This window comes from Symphodus melops, assembly GCF_947650265.1.
Source record: "Symphodus melops genome assembly, chromosome: 6".
In the NCBI taxonomy this organism is placed as follows: domain Eukaryota; kingdom Metazoa; phylum Chordata; class Actinopteri; order Labriformes; family Labridae; genus Symphodus; species Symphodus melops.
Window position 1 is genome coordinate 9,666,299 of NC_136696.1, and position 24,847 is coordinate 9,691,145.

At 42.7% G+C, this 24,847-nt stretch overlaps 2 protein-coding genes and 1 long non-coding RNA gene across 4 annotated transcripts; 2 read left to right on the forward strand and 1 right to left on the reverse strand.

Annotated features, from left to right (window-relative positions):
* Positions 1 to 226: 226 nt before the first annotated feature.
* On the reverse strand, positions 227 to 10,252 carry LOC306825470. The gene is made up of 3 exons (XR_013779269.1): positions 9,732 to 10,252; positions 8,726 to 8,804; positions 227 to 516 (listed from the first exon to the last, which is right to left on the reverse strand). It is a non-coding gene; the product is annotated as an uncharacterized lncRNA (long non-coding RNA).
* Positions 10,253 to 16,930: 6,678 nt separating this feature from the next.
* On the forward strand, positions 16,931 to 18,300 carry LOC306825772 (ATP-binding cassette sub-family C member 12-like). The gene is made up of 4 exons (XM_079346730.1): positions 16,931 to 17,006; positions 17,203 to 17,316; positions 17,746 to 17,910; positions 17,986 to 18,300. The coding sequence occupies exons 1-4, from the start codon at positions 16,995 to 16,997 to the stop codon at positions 18,076 to 18,078; spliced, it is 384 nt and encodes a 127-aa protein (XP_079202856.1). The 5' UTR covers positions 16,931 to 16,994; the 3' UTR covers positions 18,079 to 18,300.
* A 1,464-nt stretch (positions 18,301 to 19,764) lies between these two features.
* Positions 19,765 to 23,749, forward strand: dnaaf4 (dynein axonemal assembly factor 4). Of its 2 annotated transcripts, XR_013779263.1 has the most exons (10): positions 19,765 to 20,099; positions 20,462 to 20,609; positions 21,454 to 21,587; positions 21,668 to 21,884; positions 21,962 to 22,107; positions 22,652 to 22,761; positions 22,842 to 22,995; positions 23,142 to 23,247; positions 23,332 to 23,632; positions 23,680 to 23,749. XR_013779263.1 is itself a non-coding variant. In XM_079346223.1 (9 exons), exons 1-9 carry the CDS (start codon positions 19,803 to 19,805, stop codon positions 23,433 to 23,435), a joined length of 1,416 nt encoding a protein of 471 aa, XP_079202349.1. In that variant the 5' UTR covers positions 19,765 to 19,802; the 3' UTR covers positions 23,436 to 23,749. The 2 variants fall into 2 exon arrangements, 1 of the variants encoding a protein (XP_079202349.1); XM_079346223.1 differs by having other exon boundaries at positions 23,332 to 23,749.
* The last annotated feature ends 1,098 nt before the right edge of the window (positions 23,750 to 24,847 follow it).

A 24,847-nucleotide genomic window follows, 5' to 3' on the forward strand; every position in this document is an offset into this window, starting at 1 on the left:
TGAGCTCCAGACACATGGAGACTTGAGGAGCAGCAAGCTGTAGCAGGTAGACACTAAAACAGAATAGGTTATGAAAATAGGCCAAAACTAGGTCAATTCATGAAAAAATAAAAAATCCCATGATGCTGATAAATGCAACAAAGATTTTGAATTGGATAAAGACAGCTGCGCTTCAATAACACATTCACATAGAAAATGTAAAAAATAAAACTTGTACACTTGCAGGTTGTCTTTTCTATTTTTGTATTTGTGTAATCCAGCTGTTATGATGAGATCGCAGCCTTTTTAGCTCCATGAGCTGTATAATGTCTGAATGTTCACACTATAACTAATACAAAGTAGGCTAAACATGTCATCAAGGCCAGTGTGACGTGTCTCTTCTCTCTCTATGGTTGTTTTTGTCACACAAATTCCTGATGGATGGATGTTCCTCAAGGGCAGAGTCAGCAGATTCAGGAGTAGCAAGGCACTCTAGTCCTTCTGCATAGCAACCATCTGGCCTCCAGTTTGTTGATTCTAGACACAAAACAGAATCATATAAAACATTTAACAAATATGTTAAACATACACCAAGTGTTCAAAGGCAATATTCAGGAGTTTGTGGCTTACTAGTCTGAACCTGTTTATTTTTCATAGAAAGTATGTCCATCTTAACACAGCCAATTGTTACACTAATAGTGTGACGAAGAATGTGTTTTAAAGATATTATATTTGAATCTTTGGATACTTATTTCATCATCTAATCATAGCCCTATAAGCAACGTAACAGGCATCCGTGCAGACAACACAGGGTATAGCAAAGACATGTGACTGAGCAACAGGTTATAGAGTGAGGAGTGATGATTCAATAGCGCAAAAGTCCTGTAAGGTTTGGTTGTAGTGTGGGTTAATGCTCATTTGGAGGATGTGGGAGGGCAACAGGCCTGCAAGCCTCCTACCAGGCCATTAACAGCAGGCACAAGTTTCAGGCTCCTAGCCGTGTTCCATAGCTCGCCATCGGGGACCGGTCCCAACACAGGACACCTGGCCAGTTCAGTTGAATCAAAGGCACGCACAAGATATCAGCTCCCCAATGCAGTGATAGTCTGGTTTCTAAAGTTTTGACCTGCAACTGCTGTCCCTTGACTTCTCTCCCACACACCTGAGGTGAATGAAGCCAGGGCAGCTAAAATAGTACCTGATTGGTGAGTTCCGGTCACATGATTACCTCATGTGACGGTGCATTTGTGGGAGTGGGAATTTAAATGAACACTAAATGAACCAGTGTTACACCCTCCCCCCTTTAACCCTTGCAAGTCCCTTTGCAAGCTGACACTAAACAACATGGACGACTGAAGCACTCGACTCGGATGATGCACCTAAAACGTCAGACAAGCTATGTAACAGAGTCTGGACAACAGATATTAATGGGTTGCCCAAAGAAGCGTATGCAAATCTTTTGGGAGGTGATCTATGACGAGTTGAACGTCTTACAGTAGGTTCAGTATCAGGTAGGTCTGGTATTCTCTCAAGAAGTTGTGGTTTAGCTAGATTTGGTTCAGTATTTTCTTTTCTTCCAGAATTACCATTATCGAGCGGAACATTGAGGAGCAGTGGTCCCGCAGGGGCAGGTGAATGTTCAGGTAATTGCTCAGGTAAGTCTTCCACAGGATCGGGTAAGGTCACTTCCACAGGGTCTGGAGTTTTCTCCATGAATCTCACTTGATCCCAAACATGGCTAACAAAAGGTTCCACCATCTGGTCTTCCCCAACGGATTCATCAGCTGACTCATGCTGTGTTTGATGTTGCTGACGAGTTATCCGTGGTTCAGGCAAAGGAACGGAATCGACTGATGGTTCTGCCATGGGAAGAAACCCACATGGGAGGAGAAGGTCTCTATGCAGAGTGCGGATTGGGCTATCTTTATTTTCAGGCTTCACAGCATAGACTGGAAGGTCTCCAGATTGCTTCACCACCACAAAGATGTCCTGTTCCCATTTATCAGAGAGCTTGTGTTTACCTCTGATACGCACATTGCGCACTAGGACTCGATCGCCAACCTCCAGTTTGGACGGTGTCACATGCTGGTCAAACCGAGCCTTGTTCCTTTCTGCAACTTTAGCAGCATTCCTTGAAGCGATCTGGTAACTTTCCTCCAGTCTCTGCTTCAGGTCGTGTACGTACTGGGAATGAGGCTGAGGTTTCTGTTTGTGCACTGGCAACCCGAAGGCCAGATCCACAGGCAGCCGAGGAGATCGTCCAAACATCAACTCATATGGCGTGAATCTGGTTACTTCATTCCTGGTACAATTGTACGCATGCACCAATGGTTTGACATACTCCCTCCATTTGGATTTTTGCTTTGTCTCCAAGGTTCCCAGCATGTTGAGTAATGTCCTGTTAAATCTCTCGACTGGATTTCCTCGAGGATGATAAGGTGTTGTTCGACACTTCTGTATGCCAGCCACAATACACAATTCACGAATCAGCTTAGATTCAAAATCCGGGCCTTGGTCTGTGTGCAACCTCTCGGGAATTCCATAATGGACAATGAAATGGTCCCAGAGACTTTTTGCCACAGTTCGAGCCTTCTGATTGGCCGTTGGTATGGCCACAGCAAACTTGGTAAAGTGGTCCGTCAAAACTAGAATATCCTTGGTGTTACTTGTGTCAGGCTCCAAGGAAAGGAAATCCATGCAAATAAGCTCTAATGGACGAGAGGTTTGGATGCTGACAAGTGGAGCAGCTTTTTCCGGCAACGCCTTGCAAGCTTTGGAGAACGGTTGGTCGGAGTTCGTCAGGTAAAACCAGTTGATAGGAGGGTTGTGCTTAATCATGCCTCTTCCTGTACAGGATACCGTTGAGGAGTTCCAGCTTGTTCAGTTCTCTTAGGAGAAGCGGTAGCTCTGGTATTTCCTCTCGAGCTGTAGGTGGTACTTTTTCACCAGTTTCCAGCTGGTAGATGATCTCACGAAGACCTGGATCTGCCCGTTGCTTGTCTTGGAGGTCTGCATGGGACAACACAGGAACAATGGGCAGGCCATGTATATCTTCCGTGAATATCTCAGGAATGGTATCAGCAGTGATTGAAAGAGAGAGTGATTCAACAAGAGTGGCATCTTCCAGAGACCGGACAAAACTACTCTGACAGACAGCATCAACCACTTCAGAAGGGATCTCAGCATCACTAGTGTCTACAAGATGTTGCCGGGCAAACTGATTCAAGAGTTCATGATCCCTTTGTACGGTGTCTGAAGGAGAACTGTCATGTGGCCGTCGGGAAAGTGCATCCGCGTCCAAATTCAGCTTCCCAGCTCTGTACTGGATCTTGAATGAAAAGGTTGAAAGGGCAGCCAGCCAACGATGGCTGGTGGCATCCAGCTTCGCTGATGTCAGAAGGTAAGTAAGAGGATTACTATCGGTGACTACTGTGAAGCTTGCTCCATACAAGTAATCCTGGAACTTCTCCGTCACGCTCCATTTTAGGGCCAGAAACTCCAGCTTATGTGCTGGGTAGCGGCTTTCACTCTGTGACAACCCCCTGCTGGCAAAAGCAATTACCCGCAAGACGCCATCCTGTTCTTGGTACAGGGCAGCCCCAAGTCCTGTGATGCTAGCATCTGTGTGCAGTATGTATGGCAGCGCCGGATTGGCGAATCCCAGCACAGGAGTAGTGGTAAGTTTGTCTATGATGGTAGTAAAAGCATGCTGGCAGTGGGGAGTCCATCGGGAGCCAAAAGGTTGCTTGGAGTCAAAGAAAGGGTTAGAGGTTTTTTTCGTTGTTGCAGACTTCTTACCGGGTGAGTAACCTCGGGTCAGGTTGTTGAGCGGCTTTACAATGGTGGCATAACCCTTTATGAAACGTCTATAATAGCCTGCAAAGCCTAGGAACTGACGTAAGGTCTTCAGATTGTGCGGAACTGGCCAGGATTTCAAAGTGGCGACCTTGTCAGGATCTGTCTCAACGCCCTTCTCTGATACCACATGACCCAAGTACCGGACAGATGTCTGCAGGAACTTGCACTTATCTGGAGAGAGTTTGAGCCCATACTCTTTGAGTTTGTTCAGCACTCGAAGTAGGCGGCGTTCATGCTCCTCCAGGGTGTCAGAAAAGATTATGAGGCCATCAATGAACACGAGAACCTCCTTTAGATGTAGATTTCCCATACACTTTTCCATCAGGCGCTGGAATGTTGAGGGTGCATTGGTGACGCCCTGGGGCATTCTATTAAATTCCCAGAAACCTAGGGGAGTCACAAAGGCGGTTTTAGCCTTATCCTTTTCTTGCATCTCAATCTGGTAGTAACCTGATTTAAGGTCCAGAACCGAGAACCACTTGGCGCCACTGAGTGCAGAGAAAGACTCTTCCAGATTCGGTAATGGGTATGCATCCTTTATGGTCTGTAGATTCAGTTTGCGATAATCAATGCACAACCTGATGTCTCCATTCTTCTTCTTCACAACCACAATAGGGGACGAGAATGGTGATTCCGACTCCCTAATCACACCGGCATCAAGAAACTCCTGGAGATGTTTTCGAACAGCTTCAATGTCATGTGGGTGAATGGGTCGTGCTCGATGCTTGAAAGGGGTATTGTCATGAAGGTTGATATGGTGCTTAACATGGATTGTACACCCGAAATCAAGATTGGTGTGAAAACACTTCAGGCATGGCATTCAGTTTGGCTGTGATCCGCTCTCGACATTCAGGTGGAATTGGACTGTCACCAAAAGCAAAAGTCAGAGGAGTTGTTGGGCTCTCAGATGATTTGCTGACCACATGATGGTCAGAAAGTATGCAGTCATATGTGTCTAGATCTGCAATCACCGAAAATGGAGGGATGAAGACATCCTGCTCCGACTCATTTGTCACTACAACAGGAACTTTGTGGGGTGAATGTGAAGGTATTGCAACCAAGCAGCTGCTCACACACAAGCCACCCGGCAGGCCTGAATCCGGGTGCTGAATGACTGCAGACTGGCTGGTGGTCGGAACAGACACTTTCGCCAAGCCTTCGACCACAACAGTGCGACCTGCTGAAATGAGCAATGGAGTCTTGCTGCAAAGAGTGACAAGCCCAATATGATCCTCACAGTTGCTCTGATGTGTCAACTGGAGAGTTTTCAAGACCATTTGATAGCCATGCGAACTTGGCTGAAATGTGGAAGAATCACTGCTGGAAAACCGCTCATAAAGGGCTTCCAGGGTGTTCATGCCAATTAAGACAGAAGTTGGAAATCCAGATCTGGTATCTGGAACAACAAGTGCAAGAGTTTGGATAGCAAAGTTGCTCCCAAGGAAATCTTCTGGAAAAGTCACTGCTGTCTCGACATATCCAAGGTAGGGAACACTTTGGCCCGCTGCACCTTCGATATGGAGTAGCTCGTTAAGTGCATGAATGGGTTGATCTGACAAATGTGCATTATAAAATGACACTGAGATTGTGGTTACCTGCGAACCGGTATCAAGGAGACACGGGCAAGTTTGACCAGCAATGGTGACTTCTGCCGTACACCTGGAACCAACTAATCCCTTTGGTAATTTTTTCTTTGTCTTCATGGTGGACTGCATTTCCACACACTGGACAGGCTTCCTAGTCGTGGGACAGGTTTGGTCCGGCACAGCTCCTGATTGTCCCTTAACAGGAGCTGAGACTAGTTTAAATGTCCAGAAGTGCTTGGTTTCTGCCACTTTTGCCGTTTACCACTGAATTGGTTTCTTCTGGCACTCACTAAAGATGGATTCGGAGCGTTCTCACATTGGGGCTTAATGTGACCATCTTCTCCACAGCGGAAACAGAAGCCAGGCTTTGGGAAAGATTTTGTGTTACCAGGCTTTTGTCTCTCCATTGTCTTCATGGCAGGGGCTGCTGAGGTTCTGCTCTGACTTGCCGTTAAAGCAGCAAGTTGTTTCTGAATGGCAGCCATTTGTTCAGACAGCTGTTTGGTGAATGTCGTCAGCGCAGCACACAAGTTGGTTTCCTCATCTGGATGTACGAGCTGTGCTTGACTGGCAACCTTTTGCTTTGTTGCGCCCAGGTGTTGTTTCATCCTAACTGCCTTTGCTGCATCCTGGTCCTCTTCTGTACGAAGTAGCAGCATGAGTTCTGGAAAAGAAGGTGGGTTACTCTTCCTCTGCTTTAATTGTAGCTCCACAATGAGGTTATTATCCCAACATCCCCGACAGAATTGGGTTAAAAGGCACTTATCCACATCCCTCACAGGCATACCTCCTCTCTTCACAACTTGCTGCAAAGCAACTTGAAGACGTTGCAAGTAGGTGGATGGCTTCTCTCCAGCATCTTGGAAAGTATCTAAGAACTTGGCATAAAGTTCATCACCATCCTGCACAGTACCATACACTGAGTCAAGTTGTTGTAAATAGATCTCTGGGCCAATGTCAGGGCTCAGATGTTTCACAATATTGGCTGCAGGGGGCAACAGATGATCACGGATCAGCCTGGTGCGCTGAAGGTCAGATATTGATGGATCTTTTAATATTAGTTCAACACTTGACCGCCATGTATCATAGTCTGTCTCCTGTGTAGGTCTGGGCACTTTCCCAGAGAAGGTTCTCAGCCTCTGAGATGGATGAAAGGAACTGTCCCTACTTCTGATCACATGTTCAACAACATACCGTTGGACTTCTGGAGGATTCAGGTCACTTGGAGCCATGTGGATGCTGGATCGCCTCTCTCTCTCCTGCGCATTCCCCTGTGCCTCTGCACTGGTGCTTGACTTTGATGGAGAAGGACCTGAACCTGGAGAGTCAGACTGTTTTACTGTCACATGAGATATTGGTTGTGGAGGGTCTGCTGTGTCTGTGGCAGCATCAGGATCAATGGGACGATGAATTTCAGGTACAGAGTGACTGATCTGTTCCATCATCTCCTGAAGGATCTCTGCATAGTGTTTACCAGACAACTTGGCAATATGTCTGAACTCTGCCATAAGAGTGCGAGTTTTTGAACCACAAACCTTGGATGAATAGATGTCGGATAGATTTTCAATGCAGAATTTATTACCTAAACTGGAGGTATAGATGTATGGTAATAATGGTGTTAGCTGCACTAGCGCTGAACCAGAAATAAACTCGACGACAATGCGGTCATTAAATTCAGATTCTGTGGTCTCAATAGCAATGCTTTGGCCAATTTCACCATACTGCTTAAGAAAATCTATGACTTCATCTCGCAATGCGGGTTCAGTTGCGCCATCTACAAGAACGGCATTTGGGATTTTGATATCCAATTTATCGAAAACCTCCATATTGGGAAAGTGAACTGGTGAGAATGAATGCAAACTGTATTTACTGCAACTGCCCTCCTGGCTAGCTCGCCAAGAAATGTAACATGTGTAGAGTTTTAATTTGATGTTGTTATTACAGTTAATTTAATGTGGCTAGTAAATTAGAAAAAGACACTAGAATTCGGCTGCTGGAGGGCAGGTGCAGCAAATAAAGAGACACACAACGGTTGCAGTTAAATTTGAAAATATATTGAATACCAATGGAAAAAAAACAAAAACAAAGTAAAGCCCAAAAATATGTACATAGTACAGTTCATGAACCTGTTATAAATTCAAAAACAAAATTCAACAATGAACACACTAAACCATATTCTAGTTTATTTGTTTAAACTGCTAACCTGAACTGAATTAGCCTGAGTCCCAATTCCTTGAACAAATAAACAATTAATTGACTGAGCAACAGGTTATAGAGTGAGGAGTGATGATTCAATAGCGCAAAAGTCCTGTAAGGTTTGGTTGTAGTGTGGGTTAATGCTCATTTGGAGGATGTGGGAGGGCAACAGGCCTGCAAGCCTCCTACCAGGCCATTAACAGCAGGCACAAGTTTCAGGCTCCTAGCCGTGTTCCATAGCTCGCCATCGGAGACCGGTCCCAACACAGGACACCTGGCCAGTTCAGTTGAATCAAAGGCACGCACAAGATATCAGCTCCCCAATGCAGTGATAGTCTGGTTTCTAAAGTTTTGACCTGCAACTGCTGTCCCTTGACTTCTCTCCCACACACCTGAGGTGAATGAAGCCAGGGCAGCTAAAATAGTACCTGATTGGTGAGTTCCGGTCACATGATTACCTCATGTGACGGTGCATTTGTGGGAGTGGGAATTTAAATGAACACTAAATGAACCAGTGTTACACATAGCTGCCTCAAAAATGTTAAATATTTCTGGGAGGCATGCTTCTCAGTTGCAGTTTGCTTAACATGAAATAGAAAGGGTATGTGGTCATACCTTACCAACTCATTTATTGTTTGCTTCTGTATCTGACTGCATAAGTTGTAGCTTATGACTCACATCAAGACCACTTCCACTGTGACAGAACTGTTACACAAGATGAAGTTACTACCTTAATATATTTTTATTGATTTACAATGACCCTGCTCTCTTCTACACAACAATACAAACATAAATGCAGTGGCCTGCAAACCTCTAATGTAAAGGCACAGTCTGTACTGATCTCTTGTTTATAACACAAACTACAGCTGATTTTATTTATTGAGGACATGGTGAAGGATGGCTTCGTCTTTTCTTCCTAAATCTCACGCTATGATAATATCCTCGTATTGCTATTTCCATATAGGGTTTTCATTTCTTTAGTACAGAGAATTGGAAAAACTATAATAAGATGACTAAAGCAGTTGGAGTAATCCTGCTTATTTGTGTTCTGTGCATGATCTGAGCTCATGAAATTAAAATATAAAGGTAAATTGTGTACTACTTACCCCACTGCCAAAAAAGCTCTATCCAACTGTAAAAGGAGCAATGATGACCTTTGATAATGTGTTTGTAAGGACAGGGAAACTGTAATGATGACGGAAAAGGCAGACACACAATGTATACAGTTATTTGTCAAGCCTCTATTCAGCAGGTAATATCATAAAATAAAGTAAAAGACTTGAATAAACTGATGAATATAAACCACATTTGGACTCAACACAGAACTTCAGAGTTCTCCAAAGATACAGTAGTCTGTGGACATTGACGTGTGGACAAATCCGTTTTCCTGATATTAATACAGACATGATTTTAAAGCTAATGTTCACAAATGAAAGCCTGCAGGAACATTTCGTGTTATTTCAAAATTGAATACACTGATTTTCCTTGCTGATGTTTTTATTTCTAATTTAACAACTACACTCTCGTGATTTAAGGGCAGTAAGACCAAACATACAGTAAACATACAGTCATTCAGTGTCTTTTGATGCTGTTACTGTGGGTGATTTCTGTACATTTTTTGTTAATTTCATCTGAGGCTCACATGAAAAAAAATGTGTTCAGGGACTGGAGGGGGTTAAATTACAATATATGTATTACTACCTTCAGGTTTTATACAATAACAACTAGCATGTGGCTAATTGACATCAGTTTCACTCATTATTAGCTATTAGCGATTAGCATGCTAACAATATTAATTGGCTGTTAAACTTTATTTTTACAGTCTATGGTTAAACTTAAGCACTAAACACACGACACAACACTATTAACACAAACCACACATTGTTAAGCACATTAACGACGAATAGTTACCTAGCAGATGTGTGCAGAGGCTCTGTGCTGTGATGCTAACCGAATGTGTTACTATGACTGCATGGCTTCATTAACATAACTTTACTGGTTTTAACTTTCAATAATCATATTATGTTAGCTGAGGATGTGAACTGCTTACAGTTGAAATCTACTGTAACCACAAAAACATTTTCGTGAGAGAATTACAGAATTAATCATCACGACTGTCAGGCACATCAAGATGTAGTCATGAGGTGAAGCGGACGCTGTCAGCAATCAAAAAGGTTATTGGATGAGTGTGCTGTCCATTATACACACCGAATTGTGATTGGTCAATTTAATTCGCAAGGCGGACCTATGACGTCAGAGAAACGTCGAAAGCGCAAAATCAGTCAGGAGGAGGAATGGAGGGAAAAAGCAACTCCGGGCCCCAAAAAAGAAAGTAACTAACACCTTTGTTAAATATATTGAGACCAATTTTGTACAAATTAGCATGTTTATTATGATTTTGTGTTTGTTCCGACACTTCTTTGAGGAATTTGTTCTTGAGGTGCAGCGAGTTAGTAAGCTAACACTTTAGCACGTGGCTATGAACTTGCCAGCATGGTGCCACAGGTTTTTTTTTCAGTTGGTCAAACTTATTGAGTCAATTACAACAAAAGGTTATTTCACAACTAAACCTGTTTGTCTTTCATAAATTACAGGTAGAGCATAAAGTCATTGATTCAGGCTAATCCTACCTCATTATTCTGTTTGGGATGTAAGGATGTGGTTGTAAGGTGAAAGGCAGCCTGAGTTGCGTGTTGCGGTTATTTATGAATGGATGGGAACTGCCTACTGTGGATTGGCTGCCAGCACGCACCTTGTAGTCGACAGGGCATTTGGACATTGCATTAAGAAGACGTGAGTTGGCTGAGTTGTTTAATATCATGATGGTATCACTAAAAGCATTAACCTAGGCCTATTTGTTGGAAGTGACAGAAAAGTGACACGGTCAAAAGGTATAGTTTTATTAATTTGAAATAACTGGTCCTGGCTCAAGAAAGAAGGAACGATCTTGATAAAAGGACAAGAGCTGGCTTTTCACGTTGCAGACGTATTCCAGAAGATAAATAAGCAGGGATTTACAAGATGCACACTGTGTCAGAAAGAAATAAATTATGCTAACAAGGGCAGCCATGCCTTGCTGACACACTGTTAAACTGAGGTACACAAGAAGAAGGTGGAGATGATTGTATCCACACACAGTTCTTCTGTGTTAGCTGCTGTTAGTACCATGTCAAATGTTACATTGCAAACCTTGATTTTGAAGGTCCTCTCCATGCGCGTTTCTTACTATCATCCAGAGTTTGGGAAGGTCATGGTAGAGCATTTAGGATCCTTGGAGGTCATCAAGGTGAACACTGCTTCTTTAGAGAAGGTGCTTTGTGAGTTCTTTGAGAAAAACAATCTCCCATGGAAAAATCTCGTGAGTGTGCTGATGGATTCATGTGCTGTGATGAGGGGTAGAAAGACTGGTCTTGAAACCAGGATGCACCAGTACTGCCCAACACTCCTAGACATTGATGGGGACTCCTGCCACCACATTCACAATGCTGCATAGAAATTCTCTGAGCCATTTGACAGCTACCTAGAGAAGCTTTTCGGAGATTTGTAGCTTGACCATCTTTGGTCTTCAGACCAGGTAAATAAATGGCAAACTCATAATACCCTATGCATTTTCTCCACAGCACTCACAGAAGCACTCCACTCCCTTGTGATAAAGTCTAGATCATGACTGACCCTACTATATCCTACTTTAATACTGTAGATGTGTGGATGCTCTGTTAAGTACTTTCACCATCTGTCTTATCAGATGATGTACCACAAGGAGATAGCTCTTATTTTCAATCTTCCCACCCTAAGCCCTCTTAGGGGCTTTGTTCCTCACCATTGGCTTTCGGCATATGATGCCAGCTTGGCTACCTGTGCCATGATGCCAGCATATAAGGTTCTCTACTTTGGCTACCTGTTGACAGCTGATGAGGAGCTATATAGAGAGCCTTTGGAACTCATGTACAAAAAGTACAATGTTAATCTTGCAGCAAAATCAAGAATCAACATGATTCAAAAGGAACTCAACAGTAAAGGTGTTGTTGACATGATGTTACAACTCTTATAACTGTCTGGAGTTTTAGAAGTCATGAAGTTACTAATCAGGAGTCATAATATTTACCGTATTTCACTTTCATCAATTAATTTCTCACAGGCATGACTCCACAAGGCCATGAGAGGAAGAAGAGGATCTGCCAGAAGCTGTGGCATGAGGAAACAACAACGGTCCTTCATCTGAGCCTATACATGTATTTACATGTACATATACATGGCCATTCTGAAAGAATATGTCATGGTTTTTCAGGTGGGCATTACTTGATTGTGCTGTTGTTGGTACCTGGAAGGCACATCCCATTGTTGGTGTCACTTTTGTAAAACTGTGTTTTAAACAGGGAAGCCAGACATTGGTCCGCAAACTCCATGACCGGCAGCTTGAGCTGTTCCTGGCCTTCATGGCTTGTTTTGTAAAGGCTGAACACATTACTCGGGTAAATACACTCAACAAAAATATAAACGCAACACTTTTGTTTTTGCTCCCATTTGTCATGAGATGGACTCAAAGATCTAAAATTCATTCCAGATACACAATATTACCATTTCTCTCAAACATTGTTCATAAATCTGTCTAAATGTGTGATAGTGAGCACTTTTGCTTTGCTGAGATAATCCATCCCACCTCACAGGTGTGCCACATCAAGATGCTCATCAGACACCATGATTAGTGCATAGGTGTACCTTAGACTGTCCACAATAAAAGGCCACCCTGAAATGTGCAGTTTTTGCTTTATTGAGGGTCTGGGGACTCAGAACCAGTCAGTATCTGGTGTGACCACCATTTGCCTCATGCAGTGCAACACATCTTCTTCGCATAGAGTTTATCAGATTGTCAATTGTGGCCTGTGGAATGTTGGTCCACTCCTCTTCAATGGCTGTGCGAAGTTGCTGGATATTAGTGGGAACTGGTACGCGCTGTCGTATACGCCGGTCAAGCACATCCCAAACATGCTCAATGGGTGACATGTCCGGTGAGTATGCTGGCCATGCAAGAACTGGGACATTTTCAGCTTCCAAGAATTGTGTACAGATCCTTGCAACATGGGGCCGTGCATTATCTTGCTGAAACATGAGGTGATGTTCATGGATGTATGGCACAACAATGGGCCTCAGGATCTCATCACGGTATCTCTGTGCATTCAAAATGCCATCAATAAAATGCACCTGTGTTCTTCGTCCATAACAGATGCCTGCCCATACCATAACCCCACCACCACCATGGGCCACTCGATCCACAACATTGACATCAGCAAAGCGCTCACCCACACGACGCCACACACGCTGTCTGCCATCTGCCCTGAACAATGTAAACCGAGATTCATCCGTGAAGAGAACACCTCTCCAACGTGCCAGACGCCATCGAATGTGAGCATTTGCCCACTCAAGTCTGTTACGGCGACGATCTGGAGTCAGGTTAAGACCCCGATGAGGACGACGAGCATGCAGTTGAGCTTCCCTGAGACGGTTTCTGACAGTTTGTGCAGAAATTCTTTGGTTATGCAAACCAATTGTTTCAGCAGCTGTCTGAGTAGCTGGTCTCAGACGATCTTGGAGGTGAACCTGCTGGATGTGGAGGTCCTGGGCTGGTGTGGTTACACGTGGTCTGCGGTTGTGAGGCCGGTTGGATGTACTGCCATATTCTCTGAAACGCCTTTGGAGACGGCTTATGGTGGAGAAATGAACATTCAATGCCCGAGCAACAGATCTGGTTGACATTCCTGCTGTCAGCATGCCAATTGCACGCTCCCTCAATGCTTGCGCCATCTGTGGCATTTTGCTGTGAGACAAAACTGCACATTTCAGAGTGGCCTTTTATTGTGGGCAGTATAAGGTACACCTGTGCACTAATCATGGTGTCTGATGAGCATCTTGATGTGGCACACCTGTGAGGTGGGATGGATTGTCTCAGCAAAGCAAAAGTGCTCACTATCACACATTTAGACAGATTTGTGAACAATGTTTGAGAGAAATGGTAATATTGTGTATCTGGAATGAATTTTAGATCTTTGAGTCCATCTCATGACAAATGGGAGCAAAAACAAAAGTGTTGCGTTTATATTTTTGTTGAGTGTACCTTACCCCCACTATACACTATGCGCCTGACTGTACATGTGTTTAAAGGGTCAATAAAGTCTATCAAGTATAGCCCATTTATTACTACTGTAAATTCCAGAGTATTGAGCGCACCTGGATATAAGCCGCACCGGCTAAAAATAAGTAAATAAATGTATCTGTACATATATAGGCCACATGTTTATAAGCGGCAGGTGTCCACGTTGTAACAGAGCTATTTACACTGAAAGACGTGACACAATTTTTTTTTTTTTTACTTTTAATTAAATACTTAGGCTACTGGTGACATCCGCAAATACGAAGCCTTCTGGAAATCTTTTATCGAACAGTATCTGTAACACACTGATGAAAAAGATTACCATAATACAGTAATACATTTCACAGGGAAAAGTCCATCCATTCACTGCCTCAGAATGACTTCATTACTCACTTCCTCAGTCTCTTTTTCGTTGTCGCTGTCAGTGTCATCTTAACGTGCAGCAGCTCTGTTAGCTTCTTTGACAGCCAGGTCGATCGCCTTTAACTTGAAAGCTGCATCATATGTATTTCTCTGTGTGTTTTCCATGATGAGGGTGCGTGCATGAAGCGCAAAATGACTGATATTAAGATTCGATGTGACGAGGACAAATGTTTTGCGGCAGAAGCTCACTATCCCCCAAGAAAAATCCATGAATAAGCCGCATCCTTGTAAAAGCCGCAGTGTTCAAAACGTGACAAAAAAGTAGCGGCTTATAGTCCGGAATTTACTGCACTTTTTCCAAGAATTTCAATCACCTCTGAACTATGTAGCCTTCACATGGCTTTTGTAATTACTATGTATGTAATTATGATTCATCAATTATATGTTCAATGGCAGAAAACACAAGTTGAGGTAGAATTGCTCACCTCTAAACTTTTTAACACTTATAAGCCATTGCTCTTTGCATGTATTGCTTAAATTGATTTCATGCCTGACTGGTATTTCCTTCTGGAGATGCAATTCTAGGTTTTATTCCTATTTTTACTTTTCTGTTGTCTATTCAATCATGTGTTCTTTTTTTGTAATTGTAAAGTCATTGACAAACAATGTTTTTTAATATTTATAAGGTAATGAAGTTGTTACTCATTAATTACATCCACTCAGCTGTCTCCCAAAGCTCTGGGAGAGATGGTCTTGAAGGATGCCATGCTGCTGCCATCCAGGGAGGTTTATGTGGGACAGGAGGCAGACACGTTCAGAACCCAACATCCCAGTCATGCTGTACGTACCCCTTAGGCTGATTGAGCAGTGACATTAAGTTGAATTCGAGCGGGATTGGAGATGGTAAGTTTACGACTTACCAGTGCTCTGACTTGGACCGGATAGTTATTCGCCTTAACGTGACAGGAAGCCACTAAATGTCCCAGCTGCCCGCAGTACAGGCAACAACCATCCTTCATCCAGCGATGACGTTCCTCCGGCGTCAAATGAGTGCGACCAAGCTGTATGGGTTCCTCTGGGAACCCACTGGCGCTGGAGGTTCGGAGATAGACGATGGTGTGGCGAATGAATATCGAGCTCTGGCTCCCTCTTCTGGTAGGGAGGAGATGTACACACCTTCAATCTTCCCCGTTCTCTTTCAAAAAGTCTTTTATCTATCTTAATGGCTAAAGCGATTAGTCCATCAAGATCTGAGGGCAGATCGAGCGGAGCAAGCTGATCCTTAAGAGTCTGAGACAGACGCTCCAAAAAGGCGTCAAAAAGAGCTGCTGAGTTCCAGTCACTCTCAGCTGCAAGTGTGCGGAACTCGATCGCAAAATCTGAAACTCGTCGAGAGCCCTGTCTTAGTTTTACCAAAACACGTGAAGCCTCTCTCCCAGGAGTGATGTGTGTTGAAACACCTGGGTGAAAGTTCTAACAAAAATGGGCAGGGACTGACAAACAGGTGAGCTTCTTCCCCATTCCGCTGTGGCCCAAGCCTCCGCTTGGCCCTTTGTAATTCAAAATGGAGCTCACATTGAGTTAAAAAAGCTCTGCAATCCCCCGAGTCTCCAGAAAATCTCTCCGGACGGGACAACTGAATTGGAGGTCCAAAAATGGCTGCAGGTGTGGGCACCTCTACAACAGCTTCGGTAGTAGAAGCGGCAGGTACGGAAGCCTCTTCGCGAGACACAGGTGACCCCTCCCGTGAGTTCCGAAGCCGGACAGCGCAGACTCCTGCTTATCAGCTAGCTCTTTAACCAGCTGGCAGAGAGCGCTGATTTGATTGTCCTGGTAGGCAATCCTTTGTCCTTGCGCTTTAATGGCGCCATGAACCAGGTCTGAGTCGGCTGGGTCTGTCATGGCCAGTACAAAGGACTCAAGTGCACGACTCAGTGTAAAACAATCAGTCCATTTATTCAGGCAGGGTTCGATACACGGGTAGTCAAAAGGTCCAAGGCAAAAGTACAAAAACAGCAGGCTGGGTCAGAAACGGAGGTCAATCAGAAAAAGGCAGAGGTACAAAATCGTCAGGCAGTCAAAGAACAGAACTAGATCAGGATCAGAAGTCAGATAATTAAAGTGCTGGTATCGCTGCTATAAAGAACAAGACGAACTGGCACAGGATGAGGGGAGAACAGGCATTATATACAAGACAGGGGGTGGAGTTAACAAGACGCAGGTGAGACACATCAGGTAATCAGCAGGCTGAGACACACTGGGGGAAGGACATGCAGCCAACAAACCTGAAACGAGACACAGAGTAAGTGACAGAGTAAAACACAAGCACAAGACAAGAAACATGAGGAAAACAGAAATAAACAGAAAACTTAACCCGGGGATGTGACATCCAGTTATGTAGAGCCAGAGGGTGTCGGGGATGTACTGTGTAGGACCAATGTCAGTTTTGCTTACTTTGCCTGAAAACACAGCGTTGGGTAGCTGCGATACTAGTTTAACTATATTTCTCAGTAGCGTGGTTCTGTTTTCCACATCAAATATCTTTTCAGCACTAAAGCTAATCTACTGATCAAATAATGTGATAGCCTATACAGAAGCTACATTTCCCCAGGCATCTCTAAATTGCAAATGCAGCGGAGTTTCTGCTGTGGTCTGGAGCGCACTGATTGTCAATCATCCCCCAAGATCCTGTGCTGTTTACTGGCACAGTCAGGTAACCAAAGCTAACATGTTACTCAGCAGAGCTTTACACCCGCACTTGTTAAGTTACTAAGCTGAAGGGTGTGTTCGCCTGCACGTACAACCTCGACCCCTTCGATAACCACACAGACAAGGAGATCTGGGATGTGCTGGAGAAGACCTACATGAAGGATTCAGTATGTAACAGTATAATGCGACACAATTCATGAACACAGAAGTAAACAGTGGTGTAGTGAAGGCCATACGCAGATATACAGCACTATCTTTCACTTCTGAATCCTCTGATTTAGGATATGTGTGTTGGATGGACCTGGATTGATGTGCAAATTTGTGAAATGTCAGGATAAAAAAAATAACACATTCCTTCTTCAGATTGCTCGACAGGAGGGAAAACTAAATGCTCTGGTTCTGGGGAATGGAGACAACTTCTCTGCTGGAGAAAGGCAGTTGATATGTATGGCTAGAGCCCTACTTCGCAACTCCAAGGTTTGTAAATTCAACCCTTCTGATATATTAAGGTTTTTTAAGTTTCATTTTGAAGCGCCTCTGCACAGACACCTCAAAGTTGCATCAACTTTTTGTCAGTGCTGCAACACCAATGAAACTGGTCGTGACTTCTCTTCTCCTGCCTCTCCACTTCTTGCGTCTATGGCTGACTACTGTGTGTGACATCTTAACTCTGTTATTAAATCCCCACTTGTGAAGTGTCTTGTCCTGCCATTAATTTGGGGGCATTTTATGATCCTAATGAAGGCTTCAAACGGAAACACTTTGGTCTAATAAAGTGAATCTTTAGACTTCAAGTGTTGCTGGAGCTTCTTGACCTCTTTATTTGGTCAAAAATGTCAACTTAGCTTTCCACCTTCCATATCCATCTCTTGGACTGCTCTTATTGTCCCTCCTGTTGTCCATCAGATTATTCTATTGGATGAGGCGACTGCATCCATCGATGCAGAGACAGATGCTTTGATCCAGAACACTATTAAAGAAGCCTTCCAGGACTGCACCGTGCTCACCATTGCCCATCGCATCAACACTGTGATAGACGCAGATCGCATCCTGGTCATGGAGAACGGAGAGGTAAGAAAAAAAGGAACGTACAAAGTTGACGTTTTTAATGACCCTTAAACTGACTGTAGCCAATGTGTCTGACAGGTGGCAGAGTTAGGTCATCCAGATGTGCTCAAACAAAGACCAGACTCTTTGTTCTCCTCCCTCCTGAATGCTGCGAACACTGTGAACACCTGAAGCTACACCAAACCAGAGGATACCTCAGTCTCACAGCTTGTTTTCATGATGAACGAGCTGCAAATGGAGAGATGAAGCTGAAAAATACAACGTTTGTGTAAATAGATAAACATATGTACATCAGACATGATCGCAAAGCTTACCAATTTATTTTTATGACTTTTTTTCCTGCCAAAATAACCTTTCAATTTGAGCTTCTGATTCATTACAGCTTTGTAAATATAAATCATTGAACACAAACCGAAACATGTTGCTGCTGTCATATTCCTCTTGTTCTTTGTCTTTTTGATAGCGTTAGGTTTGAGTTACGTATTTAAAGAGAAGGTTTGCTGAGACTGCTTATTCGGCCATGAAGGACTTACTGGTTCACCAAATGACCCACAATCACAAAAACTGCTGAGTTTTCCCTCTGTTGAAAAATAATTTTACTCAAAAATCACAGTTACTATTGGGTAATTTTTGTTTGACTTCTAAGACCCTGGCCCTCTTCTGCTCCTTTAGTCCCTCCTTTACCTCTTCTCAAGTCCTTCCTTTAACTCTCCTTGAGTCCCTCATGTCCCTCATTTACCTCTCCTTAAGTCCATTCTTTAGTCCCTTATTTGGACTTTCCTTTAGTCCCTTCTTTACCTCTTCCAGTCATGGTTATAAAATAAATATACAGACATGCAGACTTAATATAGAATATTAACATACATAAAAAGGCATGGCATACCTTTTTATACGCATTCAAGTTTCTATAATAAGCTCTATACACTCTATTTTCCCCATATAGAAATCTACCTGTAATGCATACAAGACAACAGATATTAGTAATAATTTTAATGTTAACTTACAAGTACAGGAGTAATCAGGTAAAGATAAGCACAGTACAGTTCAATGTTTGTGCTTGACGCTCAGTCAGTCCCATGGAACAAGTCACAGAGAAGGAACAGTATCTTTGAGTGGCCATCTGTATACACAAAACACACATTTCCACCTCAGCCTCAGGGGCCTTTTATCCTCAGCTGATGATGGCTGTCCTTGTCCTCATTTTTGGATGCCTTGAAAAGAAAAGACATAGTTTCCACAGTGGTTCCCCTCATGGTTGCGACAGTCTTGGAAGGCAGGGCTAATACAAAGTCAAGAACCCCAGACAGACTGAGTTTATGCATGCAGGAGGCAGGAAAAGAAGAGGCATTTTTGTTGCTGTTTTGTCAGCAAGCAGTAGAGTTTTAAATTTGAGACAAGTAGTGACTGGGAGCAAGTGTAAGTAGATGAACAGTGGAGTGACGTGTTCTTTTAGGTAGGTTGAAGATCAGTCATGCTGCTGCATTTTGTATCATCTGCAGAGGTTTGATAGTGTATGTAGGAAGAACTGCCAGGAGGGAGTTGCAATAGTCAATGCATGATATCACAAGAGCCTGTGCCAGCATGTTCTGAAGGTTCTGACAGGTAAGGTCTTTCTGATGTTGGAGAGCACAAAGGGGGTAACCCAAGCCTGCATGAATGCAGTGGAGAAAACACCCGCAGCATTAAGTGAAAAGTAAGGTCAATATTTAGTTTATGTTTGTATACATTCTAAATTTCCTTTAGAGAACATTGACTGTTTTTTTTATTATTATTAATTCATTTATATTTTATGAGTCAATCAGTGCAATACCTCGACTCTTATTTTTCCAATAATCGTGAAGGCAACACGATGCCGCTTTGGTCACCATAGTAACAGGACGCTATGATCCTGTAGTATGGTTTGGCGTTCACAGCTTGTCGTAGGCCTACTTAGTAAATTAGTTTTTGGCCCGATTAAGTTGCTACTTTTAAGTTACTATTTAAGTGTTAACTGTGAAGCCGCTTCCGCCAGTCCATCAGATAAAAAACACAACAACAAACGTCGAAAGGTTCGCTGTAGCCTGACGAAGATGCCTTTGCTCGTAACAGACTTCTCATGGACACAGACAGAGTCGACTGTTTACATCAGCGTGCCTTTAAAAGGAGCCACAGTCGGGAGAGTGGACATCATGTCTACAGATGAATACATCAAGGTAAAGATTATAATGCGGCAACAACGTAACAAGGATACTGCAAACGTTACAATATAGTCGCACTCTAGGATCCTCGTTTTACTGTGGTATTATAGGCATTAGCCTTTATTTCCGTACCCCTTTAAACTACACTCATTGTTGCTGGGTTTTTTTTCTTTTTTTTTCTTGTAGGCTATGTGCATGATTTTTGAATTGGGCGTGATGTTTCCCTTCTTGTAAAAAAAAAAAAAATCATCTAAATCTTTGTCTTTGTCTTACTAGCTTGCTCATCTGTGTAGATACAACACAAAGAAACACTGAAAGGTCATTGGTTAAAATCAAGTCTTACATTTGTAATCATTGATGAGGTTCTTGTCTTGCAGGTACATTACCCACCTTATTTATTTGAAGCCTTCCTGTTTGAACCTGTGGATGATGCCATGAGCACGGCAAAGGTTGGAAACGGAGTTGCACTGATCGGTCTGCAGAAGAAAACCAACAAGTTGTGGGAGCACCTGATGATAAGTACAAGTAAGAACATCAAGCCCCACTTGTTTTTCTCTAAATAAACTTTTTCACAATGTCATGAATTTCCTTTTCTAATTATGTGCCATTGTCTCTGATGATGCTTGATGAGCTTTTTCCTGTATTATCAGTTGAACTAGGAGCCCTGAAAGTTTCAGTGAATACATCAGCAGGGATAAATGCTTGATAAATATATGTATCATATTTTTTACTTGTCGAAAATGCTGCTTTTGCTCCCTGTAACCTGTGCACAACAGTTAAACTATTGATGTATTTGAAACAAATGGAAAATGTATCTTGAAAAAATTGTTTTACTTCATCCTCAGTGAAGGTGTCAGTTTTTTCAGACTAATACATTTATTACTAAAATTCTTCATGGTTAGAGTGCAACAGTGGTACATATTCAGTTGCCAAAGTATACCAACAACCAGCCGACGCTCGGTCACCACAACCACCGCCGTCCTCATTCATGCACCGCCTGCTCCGACCTCCAGCTCAGAGGCAAGGAAGTGTGGACAACAGGAACACGAGGACTACAAGGGAGAAATCCTGCCTGTTTATTATCCCGGGTGTATACAAATAAATTAGATTTGATTTCTCTGTCAAATCCACCCATTAATTTAGCTGACACCTTTGGGAAAAAAATGCTACCAATGTTTGGACAAACTGTTGTGTATCTTTATATTTATAATCATTTTTACTCAAGAGAAGGCTGAATCTGTTATGTTGAGGATCGATGGGGGCCAGGGGCACAGCCGTGCTACTCATCTGAGGATCAGCTTTCAGGGCATTTGTTATGTCACCTTTACTTAATCCCATCCGTGTACCATTATGAATCAATGTGTTTCAGATGATAAAGAAACTAAGAAGGGGATCAGAGAGAGGGCTCTGTTGAAATACCAGGAAAAGCTTTCTTCAGAGTCCAAATCCAAGGCGGAGAAAAAGCATGCAGAGAAAAAATATGCACTGGAGACAATGATGAAGGTAACGTACAAAATCAACTCATGACCTCCTCATATCAAATCTGCAAAGGTTTATAGAAAGAATGTTTCACTTGTTTTCAGCTCGAACAGGAAGAAAGGGATCGTATTGAGAAAATGAAGGACACTGAGCGAGAGAAAACCAGCGCCGAGCTGGCAGCATGGCAGCTGAGACAGAAACAAAAGTTAGAAGAAGAAGAAACCCAACTAAAACTTCAAAGTCAGAGAGAAAATCAAAGCAAAGTGAGAGTTGTGACTAAGCAGGAAAAAGGATGTTCAGATGCAGGAAAGATCAAATCAAGTAAGTTATTTCCACCCTGTCCAAATGTCATTGGTTAACTCTAATATAGTATTTAATGAACACATTGTTGATTTTAGATCCAAAAAGTAAAGGTGCCGAAAACAGCAAGAAGAATCAAGCGGACCTGCCTGCTCCAAGAACTGTAGGAAACATTCAAGTGAGCTTTACTCCTCGAGTTTTTCCAACAGCTCTCAGGGAGTCAAGAGTGCAAGAAGAGGAAGAGGTGAGAGCTTCTTCTCTGTAAGTCTGCAGTCAACACGGTCACACCTTGAAGCCATACTCATACTGGAACAAAAGATTTTATATGTGGACATGTGCAGTCCGGTCACAAAGTTGGAATAAAAGAAATAAACTATGAATAGGTTCACAGAAAAATGAAACCATGATTAGAGCTTTGTTGACTCATACTGTACATCAAAGGGTCATTTTTTCTTTCATCAATCTTTAGCAGCCCCCCAAAATGGCTGAAATCTAGTTTTGTAAGTACTCTGCCTTGATCTCAAGACCTGCTACATTATGTTCACATCATTATTGTTATTAGAAGGAAAAAGTGTCTTTCTAAAAGAACACAATGACAATTCATTCACTTTTTTAGTCACAACATTACTTTTTTAGTCGTGGATGATGCATGACACAGATTCTGTTCTTTTTTGCTTTTCTTCTAATAAAGACTTTTTAAAAAAAGCATCCCTCTAATCAAAGTAGTGTCCCTCGTCAGTCTTAAATCAGCACTCACATTGTCTTTGTCTGATCTTTTAACCAACCAGTGGCTCCAGAAACAAGCCGAGGCGAGGCGTGCACTAAACGCAGATGTCGAAGAACTAAATGACCTGAAAGAGGAGCAGAGGAATCCTGACTGGTTAAAGGGCAAAGGAGAGTAGGTGAAGCCTGCCCTCAGATCTGTTTTAAAGTGAGTTTTTTATCTGATGGACTAACGTGATGAACGCTCTCTTTTAGTAAATGTTTTGGGACTGGGGACTACCTCGGGGCCGTGAACGCCTACAGCCTGGCTATCAGGCTCAACAGGAAGATCCCGGCTCTGTATTCCAACAGGGCTGCATGTCATCTGAAGCTACGAAACCTCCACAAGGCCCTCGAGGACTCCTCTCAGGTCTGTAGCTTCACTCCGCTGCTCGCTGCCGATGGGGAAAAGAAGTCTTTAATCATCTTTAATTATAACTCTAGTTCCATTCAGCTGGTGTGTTTTCTGAAGAGCTGAAGTGTCGAGTTAGCTTTAAACATCCTGTTTCTCTGCAGGCTCTGGATCTGTTGACTCCACCAGTTGCTGCCAACGCAGCTGCCAGAGTCAGAGCCCATGTCCGCAGAGGCTCTGCGTTCTGCCAGCTGCAGCTCTACGCAGAAGGTGTGAACACCAACCATCTTTATGCTTTTCAATTGCTCATTTGAATGAAAGGAGCGCATGGTTACCTGTCACATGTTTCCTCAGGGCTGCAGGACTATCAAGCTGCGTTGAAGATTGACCCTCTCAGTGAATCCCTGCAGGCAGACACACAGAGAATCAGAGACATTATTCAAGGCACAGCAGACTGAGACACAGTGAGACTGTAGAGACCAAAGGTTGCTGCATGTTTGTAGCCTGATGGGTCAATCCTAAGGTTTTTTTTTTGTGAAGTGATAATAGTTTTATCAGCCTCTCATTAAACAGTGGCACAGTGTTGACTTCTGAAGACTATTAAACTGACTGAATCAGGGACACTGTATCAGCTTGCACAGAGCTCCCCCCTGTGGTCAAATGATGCATCTCCTTATCAACATAATCAGGTAAAAAAAAAAGATTATTTGCTATATTGAGATTTAGATGCAGTTTTGTCAGTATCAGAGGTAATAAAACCAGTCACCTTTAATGTTTTATCCTCATTAGCTAATACCAAGGTCACAACTAGTCCTCCTGAGGTAAAACAAATCAAAAATGTCTGGCCACAGAAAAGTGTCTTCAGTACTGCAACCTTTAGCATTTGTCCCAAGATGTTTACTCATGACTCTGAATTACAAATCACAGCCTCCCTGCACTGAACAGAAAGGACACATTGATCACAAACAGACACACGTTGACTTAGTGTCTTTGTCTTTCTTAAAATAAGACAACGTTACTTGAATTCACAACTTAAATAAACTGTTAAATAAACTTCTGACATCGAATTAGACATTTTATTTATTCTCTGCTGTTTCCAGCCTTTCAACTCTCCAAGTTTATAAAAAGCTAACATCAGGACAGCTTTCCTCCATGGTAACTTCAGTTAAGAGTTCAGATACACATTAAAACAAATTCATTAAAAAAAAAAAGAAAAGAAGAAGAAGCTGATTATCTTCCAAAAATCAACTTTGCTAGACTTTATAGAAATAAAACAGCCAACTCATGTTTCAACATTATGCTCCATTCGTGTGCCTTTCATGTGTAAGTATATGACAGAAGTTATAAATACTTAACATTCAGTAGAGTGTAACACAAATATTAATATATTTCTATTTTAAAGACTAAAGTCAGAAAAAAAAAATACCAACCTAGCCAAGAGGAAGCACCAAACCGACATGTGGACTTGACTAAGGCTTCTTGTTTAGCTGCAGCTTCAGAAAGTCGCAGGGCTGAAATAGAGCAGTAACACAAGAACTGTTTAAGTCCACATGTTAGTGAACCTATTCAAATGAATTCAAATATACCAGTTTAATACTTCATGAGTCACAGTGCACGTTAATGAACATAAACGTGTAAGTAAGCCAGTTTGTCACCATAGACTAATTACCATTTCAACATGGGCCTTTCAGACACAGTTTAAAGTGGATTTTATTGCAGCCATTACTGCTCATTTGTTTCTGCCAAACGAAGCATCCTTCTGAACTTTTAAATCATTGAGTTCCATGTTTACAAAACACAGGAATCTTTTTAAATGAAGGACCTTCTACCTGACATGCTTCTTCCACGACAGTATGGATTATTGATTCAC

What these genes read in the sequence shown, in the direction of transcription:
- LOC306825772 (XM_079346730.1), top strand. An exon ending in CCCTACTTCGCAACTCCAAG is followed by an intron (nt 17,317 to 17,745) that starts GTTTGTAAATTC and finishes GTTGTCCATCAG; the next exon opens with ATTATTCTATTGGATGAGGC. An exon ending in TGGTCATGGAGAACGGAGAG is followed by an intron (nt 17,911 to 17,985) that starts GTAAGAAAAAAA and finishes TGTGTCTGACAG; the next exon opens with GTGGCAGAGTTAGGTCATCC.
- dnaaf4 (XM_079346223.1), top strand. Translation starts at nt 19,803, where the DNA reads ATGGTTTGGCGTTCACAGCTTGTCGTAGGCCTACTTAGTAAATTAGTT. An exon ending in GAGTGCAAGAAGAGGAAGAG is followed by an intron (nt 22,108 to 22,651) that starts GTGAGAGCTTCT and finishes TTAACCAACCAG; the next exon opens with TGGCTCCAGAAACAAGCCGA. An exon ending in GCTGCAGCTCTACGCAGAAG is followed by an intron (nt 23,248 to 23,331) that starts GTGTGAACACCA and finishes ATGTTTCCTCAG; the next exon opens with GGCTGCAGGACTATCAAGCT.